Genomic DNA, 17,015 nt, shown 5'->3' with positions numbered 1-17,015 from the left:
ACCTGGAGCCCATTATGCTAAGTGAACTAAGCCAGACATGAAAAGATGCTGTATGATCTCATTTGTATGTACAACAGAAGACAGACAAACTCAAATATGCAGAATGAACAAGGGTGATGGATGCCAAGAGCCAAAGGGATAAAGAACAGGGAGGCAGTGGTCAACACCAACAAAGTTTCATTTGTGCCAGATAAATAATTCTAGAAAGCTACTATACAGCAGACTGACTACAGCTAAAACTATTGCATCACACCCAGAAAGAAATACATTGTATCATACCCACAAGGAATATACTGTATCGAAGAGAAAAGGAAATAATTGTATCATTTTGAAAACTAAGACTTTTAACAATAGAAACATTAAAGAGAACAGGAAAACTCTACAAGTGACAGTTTTACAGACTTATTCTTATCCCCAAACTCCTCAGACTCTATGACAACAGGTCCTGGAATGAAGCACATGAATGCAATCCCAGTACTCAGGAGGCGGAGGCAGAGGCAGGAGAACCAATCACCACAAGGCCCAGGACACTTTGGTCTACCTAGCAAATTTCAGGCCAGCCAAAAACAGCAAGACCCTGCCTCAAAAAAACAAAAAAGTTAACTTAAATTAAAAAAATATATTTTAAAGTAGAAAAGATTATTTTTTTAATCATTCCAAAACATGCAGACTGCTTCCTAGTTTATCTGCTTCACTACACAGACAGCACTTAAAAACAAGACAGAATTACCCGTAACTTTTCCTCTTCTAGAAGTCCAATAGCTCACAGCATGAGATTAGTCTCTCTAAAATTTCTCAGAAAAAGCAATTAGATCCACGGTCTGCTATAGCTGTAACATAAATCCCTTTAAGAATGAAAGGCAAATATTTCAGAGTAAATCTTAAGAGCCAACTGTTTATGATCTTTTAAAACACTTTAAAAGAGTTCTCAAAATAATGTTTCATTAGTATCCTTCTAGAAAACAGTATCTTCCATTCTTCTAGCCATTTAAAAGCTACCAAGTGTTCATTTCTACATTAGACTATTGATTCTTTGCCTTTTAACATCGCTGTACCAGCTGTCTGACAAATTACCTCACCTTATTCCCCAGGGGGTAAGGACAGCAGGAGATCCCTGAATTCAAAAATGGAACCACAAACTGATCAGTGAGGGATGAGCTAATTGCCTCAGATGAGTTTGCCACTCCTCTAATAGACTAGGCATTCATGGCATGATACAATTACAAGCTTACACTCTAAATATTTCATTTGCACTTAAGTGTAGAAGACACACTGTTCCTTAAATTCATCTAAGAAGGTGACAGCATCAGTAAGCTAAAAAACCTGTACATTAGGATAGTTTCTACAGAAAAAAAAAATCTTCAGAACACTTAGCTCAACCCAAGAAATCTATATACTCCTAAAAGTCTACTAAATTAAGACAGCTCAAAAATACTTTCCAGATTTTTCACAGAAAAAGATTTCCAAAGACACAATAAATATATTTCATAGCACGGTAAAATATTTCTGTTGTATATACTAGGATTCGTTCCGATTGGTGTCAACACAGAGAAAACATATATAAACAATCCACAACTTTGTAAATCCCTACAGAACCTTACATATGCTAAGGAACAAAAATGGTGTGAATTAAAAGGAGCATTTTAACTAACAACTGTTGGCTCAAATGACTTGGAAAGGTCATCTCTTTCTAGGCATGATCCAGCTGGTTCTTTGAATTCAGAACCAATCTCGTAGTATCAGAACCAATGTCATAGTAACACAAATGTCTCGCTAACTTTACAGTGACACCTGTGGGAGGGAGTAGTTTGAATTCCAGAAAAACAGAACACTTGGGAGGCAGAGAGAGACGCGATCCATGAGTTCAAAGCCTTGTCTACAGAGTGAGTCTCGGGACAGCCAGAGCTACGTAGTGAGACCTGTCTCCGAAAAAATAATTTTTTTTTTAAATAGTTCTGGTTTACACCGTGGGTGATGAAGGTTCAGGATCTCAGATCTCATCTTTTTTGACAGAACTAAATCATCTCCTGCTTCTTCAAGTGTCACTTCTCAAACTGGATGGACCAACAACGGTGCTGGTCTGGCTTTCGTAAACCATTCCCTTCACAGAAAGGTAGAAAGCGTGTCACTTTGGAACGACGGTGCCCACTCGACACGTTTCTGTCTACATGCTCCTTTTGTGACTCGAAAGTCCCCTGCTCTCTAGTAGAACCCTGGTTCACCCTACAGCTTACTTACAGCGCCGCGTCTAATCTGCCTTGCCTAGGGAGGCGTTAAGCGTTCGTTTTGTTTTTCAAGTTGGTGTCAGAGCGGCTCCAAACTTTTTTCAGCATCCCTGCCTGCCTGCCAACTGGAGCTCTGTTCACTTCCTTACCAACTTGAACCACCCCCAAACTAAGTCAGCTCAGTTAGACAGCGGCAAGAGCTGACACACTTTCAAGAAGGGGTTTGACACCGCAGAAAACTTTTCACTTCTCCCTTCGCCCCTTTCCAAGCCGGGGTGGGGGGACTGCAGCCCTACGTTCTGGCTTCCTCTACCATTTCCCCCCTCGGAAGCAGGGCCAGGACGCGGAAGGCGGACCGTCCCAATGTCCCCCCGAAAGGGACCCCAAGAGCCCCCTCGCCCGCGGACTCCGAGTGCTGTTCTTGACACAAAAGAACCGGGCCGGCACGGCCAAGGGGCTGGAAGCCGCGGCCCTTCGGCGGCTGCCACCCTCCACCGCACCCGCTGACGGTCTCCGGCCAGACAAAGCCCGGGCGGCCGGGGCCGGCGCTCGCAAGTCTCGGGCGCGGGCCGCCGCTCTCTTACCCGGGCCTCGTCCAGGGCGCCGCCGCTTCCCCCGGCCTTGGCTGCCGGGCAGCTGGCCGCGCGCGTCTTGGAAGAGCGGGTCCGAGAGGAGATGAAATGGCTGCTGCCGCTGCCGCTGCCGCCGCCGCCGGTCGCCCCCGGCTCCGCTCCGGCCCCAGGCCCAGGCCCGGGCCCGGGAGACTTGGACCCGAGAAGGCGCAGAGAGCTCTTCCGGGTGTTCACCATGGTCCAGCCAGGGGGAACCGGGTCCGCGCCCGCGCCCGCCGCTCCCGGGAGAGGCGAGGAAGGCCGGCCCGCCGGCGGGCGGTCAGGACCAGCGGAGCCTTGCCGGGCCGGCTCGCGTTGCCTCTCCGGGACGCAGGCCCACGACAAGCGAGAGCGGGGCAGGAGCCGGCGGCGGCGCGAGGAGGCGGGGAGCGGGGGGCGGAAGCGAGGCTGCAGGCCGGCCGCACAGACCCTGCGCCCGCTCAGCCGTCCTCAGCGGGAGCCGAGCGGAGCCGCCATGTCTGCCCCTTTCTCTCTCGCTCGCTAGCTCGCTCGCTCTCTCTCTCTCTCCCTCTCCACAGCTCCGTGCGTCAGGGCTCTGGCGCCGCAGGGGCCGACGAGGCCGCTTCCCGCCGCGGCCGCTGCGGGGCGCTGCAAGGACGCGCAGCCCTTTTCCCTCTCCGCAGCCTCCGTAGGCCCCGCCCCGACGTGACGTCAGCGCTCGGCGGGAGGGGGGGGGAGCGGAGGAGGCGCTCTGGGCTGTGTGCACTCGACTGTGGCTAGGTGACACCGGACCGTCTAGACTTGGGGGGTTGGACGGAGCCGGCCAGGGCGCGGGACCGGTTCCCCTGTGGAACCTCAACGCCCGGCCGGGACCGAGGACCCACAGACGCCCGCGACTCCCGCGGTGGCCTGGATGACGCAAGGAACGGCCGACCGAGGCGCGGGATGGAAGGGGACTGGAGGGGAGGGCGCGGTACGGGGAGTTCCAATCGCCTAGCTACCTAAGGCAAGACCCTTGATGGACCTGGGCCGCACTTTGCGTGACCGTCCAAATGATAATGGCAGCGGATGGAAGAAACCTCCTCGTTAATCCTCGCAAGGTAAACCAAGAAAGAAAGAAAAATAATAATAAAAGGACCCTAGGAACCTTGCATCTTTTTTAACTCACTGTGCAGACCAGGCTGGCCTTGAACTCTTAAAGATCCGCCAGGCTCTGCCTCCCGAGTGACGGGTTTTAAAGGGGTTAAAGGCCTTAACGCGGGAGGAGCTCTTCACCTTTAAGCCTAGAGAAGCAGTGTTGTTCCCTATGACCTTAGCCAGATCTACCTGATTTTAGCAGCCTCCTTTATCACCATCCCACAGTGTGCAGAATTAAGACAAAACACTTCCAAGGGGTGAAAAAAAATAAAGTGCACATAATAAAAGAGCTGCTGTTATGGAGGGAATAATGAATGCTCATTTCAAAACATCACAGTTTATCAGAGATAGAGCGCCTACTCTTTATTTGGGCAGAAATTCCCCTGATTATTATTACACTTAAGAAATGCGTGTTAAAAAAAAAAAAGTAGTTTCATAGTTACAACATTTTTGCCATGTAAGTCCCCTGTCAGAAAAATTAATCATGAGCTTCGTTCACAACAGAATGTCTGTGTACAGAGTGGTTTGAATTCCAGGAGAACAAAACACTTGAGAGGCACAGAGTTCAAAGCCTGGTCTACAGAGTGAGTTCCAGGACAGCCAGAGCTACATAGTGAGAGCCTGTCTCAAAACAAGCCATACTTCTGGTTCTCGAGAGAGAGCTCCCTGACAGAAGGACAAGGAACCAGTAAACTGCAAGGCAAATGTGATAAGAGGCAAGGGCACCTACACCAGGATTTAAGGAAGGCCTCCAGAGATGTACCTTGAATCCCAAAGGGAGGGAAAGACATCACGGACAAAAGAAAGAAAACCTTGGGGAACTTAGGACACAGTTGTCTGTACTGGAGAGAAAAATGACAAGTCAGTAAAATACTTTTTAAACTTTATTTAAAACTATGTACAAATAAGATTTGGGGATATAGTGTATAGTGGCAGAGCACTGGACTACAGCACATAACCACCACCCACCACCCACCACCCACCACCCACCACCCAGGACAAACTAGCACAATACAAAGGAAAGCGTTTACACAAGATACTAAGTTTGGTTCTTCTGGGAACAACCAGAAGCTAAGCCCTAGAAGGAACGAAGACCAAGTTCTAAAGATCGCTTTTGTTTTCAATGCTGTGGCCTGTCCCCGGGGAACTCAGAACCTCTGTATTCTCCATTTAAGGACATAAAAAAAGAGCGGGGTATGGCTGCACAGGCTGTAATCCCAGCACCTAGAAAGCTGAACCAAGACAGTTTCAATTCTAAGGTCAGCCTGGACTACACAACAAGGCAAAGGTCAGCCAAGGCTACATTTCTAGATCCTATCTGTTTAAAAAAAAAAAAAAGACAAGCATTCTAGGAAAGTGCTCCACCACTGACCTTCACTCTAGCCTGAGACAATTAGTCCCTGAGGGCGCTGATCTAATCAAAGGTTTAATCTACTGATGGGTCACAGTTGGAATGGACAGTTGTGAGGTGGAAAAACTATGAGAGGTGAGGGCTGGTTGAAAGATGTGGGTTGATGGGGTCATGCCTTGGAAGGTACATCTTGGACTCTTCCTGTAGTCTGTGCTTCCTTCCACCAAGACATGAGCAGCTTCAGGCTCAGCTTCAGGCTGCCACACAGCCCGGCTGTCCTGATGTTCCCATCAGCCCCACAGCAGCAGATCAAGCTGCCCCTGGTCTGAACCTTTGTGATCATGAGCCAAATGAATGAATGGTTCTTCTCCTATGTGGATTTTCTTAGGTGTCTGTCAGGTGATGAAATGCTAATCCACACAAATAAACAAAGGCCATTTCTTCAAAAAGGACATTTTCCAGTGCAGGAAAAGCAAGATACTACAAGGCTGCAAGGAATTCTTCCGTGAAGAGATGATTTTGAGTTAGTACTATGAGAGGCCATCCAAGAGACTATTTTTAAGCTTGATGCATATAAAGAAACACTAAGTTATTAAACAAAATATATGACATGAAACATGAGATTTGTATACTGCCCAATGTGTTTACCAGCCATGTACAACTTTAATTGCAAAATTAAAAATGCAGCTCTTCTAGATGGGGTGGCCTTGTCCCTGTAGTTCAAACTACTATGCAAACTCAGACCGGATAGCTAGGGGCCTGCCTGAGTAACACACGAAGACCTTCAACAACTCAACTGGTAGAATGTTTGCTTAGCATGCGGACAGTCCCAGGTTTTTTTTTTTCTCTAGCACCATATGCTGTGTATGGCGGTACATGCCTGAAGCAGTCTCACCACTTAGGAGGGGGAGGCAAAAGGATCAGAAATTCAAAGTCATCCCTAGTTACACAGAAAGTTTAGGACAGCATGAGCTCTATGAGGTCCTGTCTCAAAAAAAAAAAAAAAAAAAAAAAAAGATAATACAATACTGTGAACAACTGTGTACAAAAAAAAAATCATATAACAAATTATTGAAATACACAAACCTCTAAAACTGATTCAAAAGAATATTAAAATTCTAAACAGCCTAGTAACTTGTTTTTTGTTTGTTTGTGTGATTTTTCTTTTTCAAGAAATGGTTTCTCCATGTAGCCCTGGCTATCCTGGAGCTTGCCCTGTAGACCAGGCTGGCCTTGAACTCAAAGATACACCTCTTGAGTAATAGGATTAAAGGCATGTGCTGCCACCACCCAGCTTACAGCAAAATTCTTAAACAAAACACCAACCAAACAAATCCAGCAATTTAACACAAGGTTATACACAATGACAAACTGAAATTTGCCCCAATCCTATTCGACAAGGAAATAAGACTTTCTGAAGTAAATGGTACTGGCAAAATTGTACACTGGGCTGAACTGGCACACAAACAAATGTTTAACAGAAATAGAAAACCGGGTCCGGAATAGCCAAAACAATCCTAACAGAAGAGCAAAGCTGAAGGACTCACACCACCTGGATTCAAACCCTACAAGCCACACGCAATGGCACTTGTCTGCAAGCCTGTCATCTCAGAAGCTGGAAGCAGTAAGAATAAGAAATTCAAGATCGCTCTTGATTACAAGGCAAGCCTGACCTGTTTCAAACAGCATCACCTAATAGTCGGGAAAAACACATCAGCGTTCCAAGACATACCTGAGTGCCAGAGGGCCTAGTATGCAGGAAGCCCTGCTTTGATGGACAGGACTCTATAAACCTGGTGTGGCAGTGCCTACAATCCCAGTACTTGGGACACAGAGGCAGGAAGACTAAATAAACATCAAGGTTAAACCAAACCCTGTCTAAAACAGAAGGAAAAAAAATACAGAAATAAACCTATAGGTCAGTTGATTTTTGTTGGTTAAGACAGGGTCTCAATATAGAGACCAGGCTGGCTTTAAACTTAACATTAGCCGGGCGGTGGTGGCACACGCCTTTAATCCCAGCACTCCGGAGGCAGAGGCAGGCCGATCTTTGTGAGTTCAAGGCCAGCCTGGTCTACAGCGTGAGATCCAGGAAAGGCACAAAGCTACACAGAGAAACCCTCTCTCAGAAAAGAAAAACAAAAAAACTTAACATTATTCTTCATCCACCCCAGTGCTAGGATTACAAGCTTATTCCACCACACCTGGCTGGTAAATTGACTTTGGACATGAGAAAGAATCTTTTCAATTGATATTAGAACAAACCTTATAATAGGATTAGTGACAAAAAAGACAAAATATTAGAGGAGCCTCATAGAAGGATCAAAGAAAGGTCTGGGCAGGGTGATACATGTCTATAATACTAATATTTGACAGACTGAGACAGGAGAATCTTGAGATGCCAATATATAGACACATAAGCAGGCAAAACACCCATATATAAACACACAAAATAAGAATAAAGCTTAAAAATACACCAAACACACTATATATGTACATATATATGCTGTGTCTAAGAAGTTTCTGTAGAGAATGCACCAGACAATTATATATATATGTATGTATGTGTACACATATATATAACATACATAAAGCAATTATATATATGTGTGTATATATGTATATGTATACATATATATATATAACATACATAAAGCAATTATATATATTATAATCCACATGACTATGTGGACATGCATCTTTCACTACTGGCAGCAAAAGTAACTTCACAGACAGGAAGGAGAGCAGGAGCACTGTTTTGAGAGCCATACTCACCACAGGATCCCTGAGCCGCCGCTCAGTCGGTCTTCAGAAGAATCCCAAATTGCTTTTACCTGGGTGGGGAATGGTTGGTAGGGGAGGCCCAATCTCAAGCTGACTCCAGGCACTAACAACTGCCAAATAAAAAAAAAAAACAAATCCCAGTTTAGATCCATCTAGAGTCTATGTAGAAAGGTCATCGCAGTGGGCGGGGAAGGGCTAGCCCTGCTGCAGTGAGGAATACTACCGCCCTAGGACAAATGTGCAAACGTCAGACCAAAACCAGATCGAAATTGGTGGGAGTGTAGCTTCGTGGCAGAGAGAGACCTTGTCTGGTAGGTTCCGCCTCCAACAAGTCCAAATTTAGATTTAAGAGACTGCTGTAGCCGGGTGTAGTGGCACACACCTTTAATCCTAGCACTCGGGGAGACTGAGGCAGGCGGCGCCAGTCTGGTCTACACTGCGAGTTCCAGGACACATAGTAACACCTTGTCTGGGGGAACACACACACACACACAGAGAAAAGAGACTATTGTATCTATGAGATCTACTACTAGCTCCTAGATTAGGTAGATAAGGGTTTTTCTTATTTTTGGGGGGTGGGAGGGTGGGGAGCACTTTTTATTCTTTAGGGAAGCATAAATAAGGCCAGAAAGACCTAGGTATGGCAAAGTGGGACCAACCAATAGTAGAAGAGGACCAGACAGGGTATCAGTTTTGTTTATTCCAAGGTCAATGTACTTTCTGGAATAGAAAAAAAATAAAAATAAAATAAAATAAAGCGGGGGAGGGGCGAGGTGCTTCCTGGCTGGGGCTGAGGGTGTGTGAAAGTCTGAGACTCCGGACCGGAGAGATGCTTCGCTAAAGTTTAGTGACGTCGGGGGAAGCTGGTATTTTGACCACACAGTTTTTTTTTTTTTACAAGCAGTCCTGCTCATCATTTATAGAGCCAAGATCGGGGAATTTGGAGAATATCCGCCTGACCGTGTCTTGGTGAGTAAACAAACAAAGCGGGGCATCCCGGAGTCTTATCTAAATCCCGTAAGAAGTCGACTCCGGAGGCAGAGGCAGGAGGATCTCTGTGAGTTCCAGGACAGCCGGAGCTACACAGAAAAAAACCCTGCCTCGGAACAACAACAAACAAAAAAAACCCCACCAAGTAAATATAAATAAATAAACACACAAAGAAATAAATCCTACGGGGAAGCGTGGCCTTTGGAGCGGAGCCCTTTCAAGAACGCAAAGAGCGAGGGGAGTTTCTTTAACTGTCACCCTTGGGAGGACAGGGCGCAGGTGACGGTCACTGACAGGACGCAGGGAGATCTCCCCCCGAGGAAGAGAAGAGGCCCAGAAAGACAAAAAAACAGGAGGACGCGGGATTTTTTTTTCTTTTTTCTCTCTCTCAGGTGAACGCCCACCTAGCTCCTGGCACGTTCCGCGCCTCCTTAAGGAGGCAACGAGCAGCGGAGCGGGCGGCAGCGAAGAGAGACCGCCGCCATTAGTGCGCGCCAAGCCGAAGGCCTTGCGGAGACCCGCCGCAGGAAGCCCCGCCCCCTCTGCGCGCCCACGTCGTCCGGAGCCGCGCGGAGCCCGGTTTCCCCCACCCCCCTGCCGCCCGGCGCGCCCACGTCATCCGGCGGGCGCGCGCTCCGGAGCCGCGCGGAGCCCTCGTCGGCGCGCTCCCGCCCCCCCGGGCGCGCGCTTGCGCTCCCGGGGCGCGTCCGGCGGACCGGAGGGAGGCGGGCCGTCTCTCCGCGCCGGTCCCCAAAGAGGGTGTCCCCCCGCAGGCGCCCCTGGCCTGAGCGGCTCCCGCCGGGCGGCGGCGGCGGCGGCGGCGGTGGCGGCGACGCTTGCGGACCCTCAGGGAGCCGAGGACTAGGCCGCGGGACCGCGCCCCCAAGGTGAGTCTCCGGGCTCCGCGCCGCGTTCGGGCGAGTGACCGGGGTCGGGCGGGCGTTTCCCCCCCCTCCCCGGGAGGCGCTCCGGGCTGTCGCCTGCCACCGTGGCAGCGTCTGGGCCGCAGTGAGTCGGCAGGCATCCGGGGCTGCCGGACCGCCGCGCGACTGCGGCCGGGGCATGACGCTGGCGGTCAGAGGCCCCCCAGCCCGGGAGTGCGGACCCGCGGCTCCCCGCTCTGCCCGCTGCGGGGCTCGTACATCGTGCTTCTGTGTGTGTGTGTGTGTGTGTCAGAAGACCGCCCAGAAACTTCGAGTTAGGTGCTGGCCAGAGAGGTGGCTCCATTTCCTAAGGCGATCGCTGCCCAGAGCGCACTCCAGAAATACACAAGGTCTCACTCGCTGGGCATTTCGTAATTGACTTCGCCAGCCTTCCCTTAGCTCACTTTGATGCTTTGGAAATCTGATGTTCGCTGTTTTCCTAATTGAGTTTTATCTTTTAATTCTCTTTCGCCCTCTCCCCCCCCATCCCCCGCCCACCTCCTTTTTCACTCGTAGTAATAAAAGTTTATCATCAGCAAAGATGCGCGTTAGAGTGGCCTCCAGTGTTGGTTCGTTTGTATGTAATATATGAAAAAATAGGGAACTGATGATCTGTATTGAGGAGGTATTTGTTGCTGTTGTTGTTATTGTTGTTAAAACAGGGTCTCCTTAGCTAGGCCTGCTGTGGTGGTGCACGCCTTTTATCTCAGCACTGGGGAGGCAGAGGCAGGTGGATCTCTGAGTTCCAGGACAGCAAGGCCTACACAGAAGAACCCTGTCTCGGAAAAACCAAAAAGAAAAACAAAACAAGAACAACAACAAAATATAGAGCCTCATTTATCCCAGGCTGGACTTGAACTTGGAATTCCTCATACTCCCATGTGCTTGGATTAAAGACAAGCAGCACCATTTTTTTTTTTTTTTTTTTTAATTTTTGTGACAGGGTCTCACTAACTAGTCTTGGCTGGCCTGGAACTCAAAACGTGGACCAGGCTAGCCTCAAACTCAGATATCTGCCTACTTCTGCCTTCAAAGTGCTGGTATTAAAGGTAACTATGCCTTAGCTGCCTTTGCCCCATCTCCCCACTAGGGACAGATTATATGTAGCCTTGGCTGGTCTCGAACTTCCTAAGTATACCATTGTGGACTCAAACACTGGCATTTTCCTGCTCAGGCTTCCTAAGTGCTGGTATTACTGGTGTGATTCATCTCCTGAGTTGTGTTGTTAATTCAGGGAATACTGGTGTAATAACACTGATGTTAGGGGTAGGTACTTGTGAAATGCAGAAGTCAGAATTGTGTTCAGGTAGGATGGAGTGCCAGGAAGAAGAATACTGTAGATAGCAGTTATTACTTGAGTACCTACTCTTAAGAAAAAAAAATGTTATTTGCTTCATGTGCACAAGTGTTTTGTCTACATGCATGTCTGTGCACCATTTCTGTGCCTGGTCCCTGAGGAAGAAGCCAGAAGAGGGTGTGAGATCCCTGTAGAACTAGAGTCACAGACGGTTGTAAGCCACCATGTGGGTGCTAGGAATCGAACCCAGGTACTCTGAAAGAGCAGCCATTGCTCTCTCTCAATGGGCCATCTCTCCAGCTTTCTTGAGTGTTACCTTTGTTCCCCGCTTTTTGGGGATCAAACCCAGATGGAAAACTCATCCTGCCAACTGAACTGGCCAAGTCTGTGATCTGCCAGATCCACAGGGGAACACATTTAGGCCAAAGAAAATAAAAAGAACACTCAAAATTCAAAAATTTCAATATAAATCAATTGGTGCAGAAATGTGTGACTCAATGCCTCCCTTGCTAGGCTACTAGCCCACAGGGGGAAAAAAAAAAAAAGAGCCCTCTCAAAACAAGTAGGAAAGAGAAACTTCCCCTGGAGTCCACTGGAGGTGGATTTCACTGAAGTAAAGCCTAGCAAGGGGTTGGGGATTTAGCTCAGTAGTAGAGCGCTTGCCTAGCAAGCACAAGGCCCTGGGTTCGATCCTCAGCTCAAAAAAAAAAAAAAAAAAAAAAAAAAAGCCATTAAAGCCTAGCAAGTATGGGTATAAATACCTTCTAGTCTTTATAGACACTTTTCAGATTGGGTGGAAGCTTCCTCAACTAGGAAAGAGATGGCATCTGCAGTAGTCAAGAAGATCATTGATGAACTCATCCCAAGGTATAGACTTCCTTTTGTAATAGTGTCAGACAGGAGACCAGCTTTTATCTCTAAGGTAACACAAGACTTAGTTAAAATATTGGGGACTAATCGGAAATTACATTGTGCATAACACCCCCAGAATTCTGGACAGATAGAAAGGATGAATTGGACCCTAAAAGAGGCCTTAACTAACTTAACCCTAGAAACTGGTGATGACTGGACAGCCCTCCAGCTCTTTGCCCTGTCCCAGGTATGGAGCACTCCCTGCTCTTCTGGGTTGATGCCCTATGAAACCATGTTTGGAGGCCTCCACCCCTGGCCCCCAAACTCCCTTCAAAAGTCATGGCTAAGATGTCTGAATACAAGTCCCTTAAGTCCATCCAGGCAGTCCAAGACAGCATTTTTCCACTCCTGAGAGATGTTTACGAGCTGCCCCCTGCCAAGACACATAACCATAAACCAGGTGACCTTGTTTGGGTCTGGAGACATCACCAAGAAGCCCTTGGACCATGCTGAAAGGGACTACACACAGTGATCCTGACTACCCTGACAGCTGTGAAAATTGACAGGATCAGAACAGGGATTCATCACTTATCTCAAACCTGTTCCTGATGGAAGAATGCATGACTTGCACACTTGATGGAGAGCCTTTACACACCCTGAGGACCCATTAAAGATAAAACTGAGGGCTCTCTGGCCCTCTTGACTTTTCTGATTTACTTTAGCCTAATTTCTAAGGTCACTGGGGGCCCTCCGATCTCCCCTGTTGTCGCCTACACTTGGAGACTTTCAGACTTCTGGACGGGTTGCCTGATATCTGAACAAGTCCAAGAATATTTAAAAGATTTCCCAGTTTTTGGGACTGACTTATGTTACTTAATGCCAGACCTGACCATCACTCATAACCCTGTAAAGGTTGCCCATATGGGGAGCCTCCAACTTAGCTTAGAATCTGATAGAGCATGTGATATTGAGTTAGCTAAACATCCTTCAAAAACATTCCAGGGAAAATACAACTATGCTTGCCCAGTTCCCAGCACCCCTGCCTATAGTGACCAGAGAGAATTCTGGTGTCCAAACTGGGGGTATGAGACTTGGTCCCCAGCTACCCCTTCATAACAATATCAGCATCTGTTAATAGTTCCTGTACAGAGCCCACATTTTGTAATCCTATCACAATCAAAGTCAAATGGGGCTCTCCAGACCCTCCAGCTCATACTGCATGGTACTCAGGAACATCATGGGGATTCAGGTTATAGGCATATGGTTATGGGAACAGTATTCACCATATCGTGTTCACGGATCAAGACTCCCGTCTTACCCATAGGGCCCCTATATGATATCCTAGTGCCCCCTCCAGTCCCCACTCTGTCCCTCAGGTTCCCACTCAAGTCCCCACAACTTGGTCTCATACCACATCTGTTCCACTTGCTCAGTGAAGTCCAGAACTTCACTTCCTCAAACATGGTTGCAATAGCCAGGGAAATAATAGAAAATCAGATTAGCCGGGCAGTGGTGGTGCCCGCCTTTAATCCCAGCCCTCGGGAGGCAGAGGCAGGCGGATCTCTGTGAGTTCGAGGCCAGCCTGGGCTACCAAGTGAGTTCCAGGAAAGGTGCAAAGCTACACAGAGAAACCCTGTCTTGAAAAAACCAAAAAAAAAAAAAAAGGAAAAAAGAAAATCAGATTAATCCACATCAGATTAATCCACCTGCATCCACAGACCCACTTTTTAAAATGGTTCTGGCCACATATTTTCTTCTCAGTTCTACTAATGTTAATTCCCCCCACTGCTGATTCCTGGCCATGCCTAAACCCTAAGCCTCCTTTTTACATAGGAATAGGAATCTGGATTGAGCACCCATCCACAACCCTTAAAAAAGTATCTTTAACCAACAAACAGCCTGTCCCTGGGAAGCCCCTCTCACTTTATGAGATGGCTTGGGGGCTGCCACCTGTTTTTGCTCTTATAACTACCCTGTAGATAAGACTGCCTACTCTTCCATATGCAAGGGTTCAGATGGATATAGTCCAGGAGACTTACAAAGAGACCTCCAAAGCTACTCTCAGCTTAGATAACTTATCAATTGGTTGCGCCCCGAGGATCCTGGTTCGCCTGTGCCATGGGGACTATATGCTTGTATATCGACCAACATGTTCACCTTAGGAAACCAGCCTGAACTTTGTGTTTTGGTATGAATAGTCCCACAAATATATTATTATGATGGCCTGGCTGGCAGGGGACATCTGGGCACCTCCCTGGGGCTTAGACACAAGAGGGAAGCTCCTATTCTTGTCCCTTTGCTGGCAGGACTAGGCATAGTTGATTCAGCTGCCCTTGGCGCAGCCACATTAATCACAAGTCAGCAGGAGGGGGCTAGGTGCTGCCCTAGGTGAATCCTGTGGTTTTTATGCTAACCACTCGCATGTTGTAAGAGATACTTTAAAAGAGCTTAAGACAAGTATCCTTAAGAGACAAAATGAAAGACAATAATCTTATTCCTGGTTTCACAAACTATTTAACTGGTCCCCTTAACTAACCACTCTATTGTCCTCCATTACTGGACTCTGATTATTCTTCTATTACTATTAACAATGGTACCTGTGTGGTTAACATGTTTATTAAGTTTGTAAAGAGCCGTATTTCCTTGGTAAAGCTCTTGATTCTCCGCTCACAATGTGCACCTTTAGCTACCCAGGCTCTTGAGGACCTATATACAACTGTTAAAGACTCAGACTCAGACTCAGGCTTGTATATAGATCCAGATGAATCAAGGGTTTGATTCTGGTACAAACTCAAAGGGGGAATGAAGAGCCCAGGAATATGAAAAAATGTATGTCTATTCATATTAGCATATATATTCATATATATATTAGTGGTATTGGAGCTGACAGCTACTTTAAACAAGTTAACCTTTAGCAATTACTTCTATATGACTCTTTGCCTTACATTCTTTCCAGTTATAGGAAAAGCAGTTGGTTAAGAATTAAGACAGACCCACAGTTGTGTCAAGATAGCCACAGATTTTTGTAAACATCTTGAACTAACACCCTGTAATCAAAAGTTGTAAATCCCCCCCGGTGGTGGTGGCACAAGCCTTTAATCCCAGCACTTGGGAGGCGGAGGCAGGTGAATCTCTGTGAGTTCGAGGCCAGCCTGGACTGCAGGGTAAGTTCCAGGAAAGGCCCAAAGCTACACAAAGAAACCCTGTCTGGAAAAACAAACAAACAAACAAAAAAAAAAAGTTGTAAATCCCAGAATGTACTGTTACTCAAAGCCTAACCTCAAGATTGTAAAAGTTCCTTTGACTTCCCGCCCTGCATATGTTTTTTTTTTTTGCCATAAAAAGAAGTTTCAGGCCTCTTCTCATGGTCACAGTATCATATTCCAACCTTTCTGTGGCCCTAACTAGTTAGAAGCTCTGGTACCCCGCATTGATGAAATAAAGTTTGCTTCTGGTTATCTGACTTTGGTGGTCTAATCCCCATTGTTCACACTACCCCAGGACCCAATGAAACCATGTCACCTTTTTATGTAATGTTATGGGTTTTAGAACAGTCTTTTCTTTTTCTTTCTTTTTTTCAAAACTAATGTAGAGAAAGAATGGTAAGTTAATTCAAGCAATGAATTTCTTTGCTAATGCTTGTATTCAAGGAGACACAGTAGAGAACCCATTGGAATGACTGTTTGATGGTATGGTTAAAGGGAAGGTTGTTACTGTGCATAAGAGAGAGAAAGAGAAACAGATTGGGCGTGGCCAGGGCTGTCTACGAGAGAAGGGAGAATAGTGCAAAGCTACAGCACAGGAGGAATAGCCAGGCAGGGGGTCCTTGCCATTCTAGAGAACAAAGGGTACCTGGGAGGAGTGAAGCCTGGGGAGGTTAGCATGAACTTGAAAGGGACTGAGAGAGCCTGGAGGTCTGCATGGGCTTTGAGCCACAGGTATGTGTCAATGAAGTCATATGTCCCTTCTGCCAGAAGTAAGGGAAATAACCCCTTTTGATAGATGGGAACCAGTTTCACAAGTTTCCTGAGAAATGCTGGCTTTTATCTAACCTCCAGAAATCCTCCTATAGTCCTGGTTGAACTGGGCCTAGACTGAATTTTGGACCCAGTCAGTGGGACTGCCCTTTTGTGTGGGCAAATGGGATACCCTTGGACCTGATACCTATGTTACTATCTTTCTGTTTTTATTGCATGTCACTGACAGAAATAATAAAGTTTATCTAGTGGTATTGATGATCATAACAAAGACCTCTAAGGGTACAATTAAGGGAACATACTTTTATTATAACCTATTAAGTGCAGCTATGGTAAAAAAGAAAGAACTATATTAGTTTTCCTGTAATATTGCTCAAAGGATTTGGACCTTATTCTAATAATAGTTGGAATGGTTGAGGGGTTTTCTGCAGGGAAGTCCAAATTAGGTGGAAGTTTCCAGCCAGCAGCTCCCAAATAAACACACTGAGGCTTATATTAATTATAAATGCTTGGCCAATAGCTTAAGCTGGTTCCTAACTACTTTTACAACCTAAATCAACCCATATTTCTTATCTAAGTTCTACCACATGACTCATGGCTTACTACCTCATTTTGTACACTTCCTGCTTCCTCTGCATCTGGCTGGTGACTCCTTTGACTCCATCATTCTCAGTTTGGCTCTCCTGCCTAACTTTATCCTGTTCAGCTACTGGCCAGTCAGGTTTTTTTGTTTGTTTGTTTTGTTTTTTTGTTTTTTTGAGACAAGGTTTCTCTGTGTAGTTTTGGTGCCTGTCCTGGATCTCACTCTGTAGACCAGACTGACCAGTCACCTTCTTTATTAAACCAATCACAGTGACAAATCTTCACAGTGTTCAAAAGGATTATTCCACAGCACTTCCCCCTTTTT

At 46.7% G+C, this 17,015-nt stretch overlaps 2 protein-coding genes and 1 long non-coding RNA gene across 7 annotated transcripts in view; 2 read left to right on the top strand and 1 right to left on the bottom strand.

Annotated features, from left to right (window-relative positions):
- Positions 1–9,646, bottom strand: part of Atad2b (ATPase family AAA domain containing 2B) — a 140,035-nt gene extending 130,389 nt beyond the window's left edge. For 3 of the 5 annotated variants that reach the window (XM_006981432.4, XM_076559636.1, XM_015999996.3), the window contains exon 1: positions 2,810–3,187. In XM_006981432.4, the coding sequence (XP_006981494.1) occupies positions 2,810–3,034 (225 nt within the window). In that variant the 5' untranslated portion in view covers positions 3,035–3,187. Of the gene's footprint in view, positions 1–2,809; positions 3,188–8,060; positions 8,180–9,463 lie in introns of those variants that run through there. The other 2 variants (XM_076559637.1, XM_015999997.3) reach the window with 2 other exon arrangements.
- LOC143270285 (uncharacterized) lies at positions 3,376–9,575 on the top strand. Its single transcript, XR_013047431.1, has 3 exons — positions 3,376–3,897; positions 8,971–9,038; positions 9,452–9,575. It is a non-coding gene; the product is annotated as an uncharacterized LOC143270285 (long non-coding RNA).
- Positions 9,647–9,713: 67 nt separating the features above from the next.
- Ubxn2a (UBX domain protein 2A) overlaps positions 9,714–17,015 on the top strand; it is a 31,536-nt gene continuing 24,234 nt past the window's right edge. Inside the window, exon 1 of the mRNA XM_076559639.1 lies at positions 9,714–9,946. The gene's annotated coding sequence lies outside the window, so the exon portion shown is untranslated. The remainder of the gene's footprint in view (positions 9,947–17,015) is intronic.

The sequence above is a fragment of the Peromyscus maniculatus genome, chromosome 22, assembly GCF_049852395.1.
Source record: "Peromyscus maniculatus bairdii isolate BWxNUB_F1_BW_parent chromosome 22, HU_Pman_BW_mat_3.1, whole genome shotgun sequence".
NCBI lineage: Eukaryota > Metazoa > Chordata > Mammalia > Rodentia > Cricetidae > Peromyscus > Peromyscus maniculatus.
This window is presented reverse-complemented; position numbering and strand designations above follow the sequence as displayed.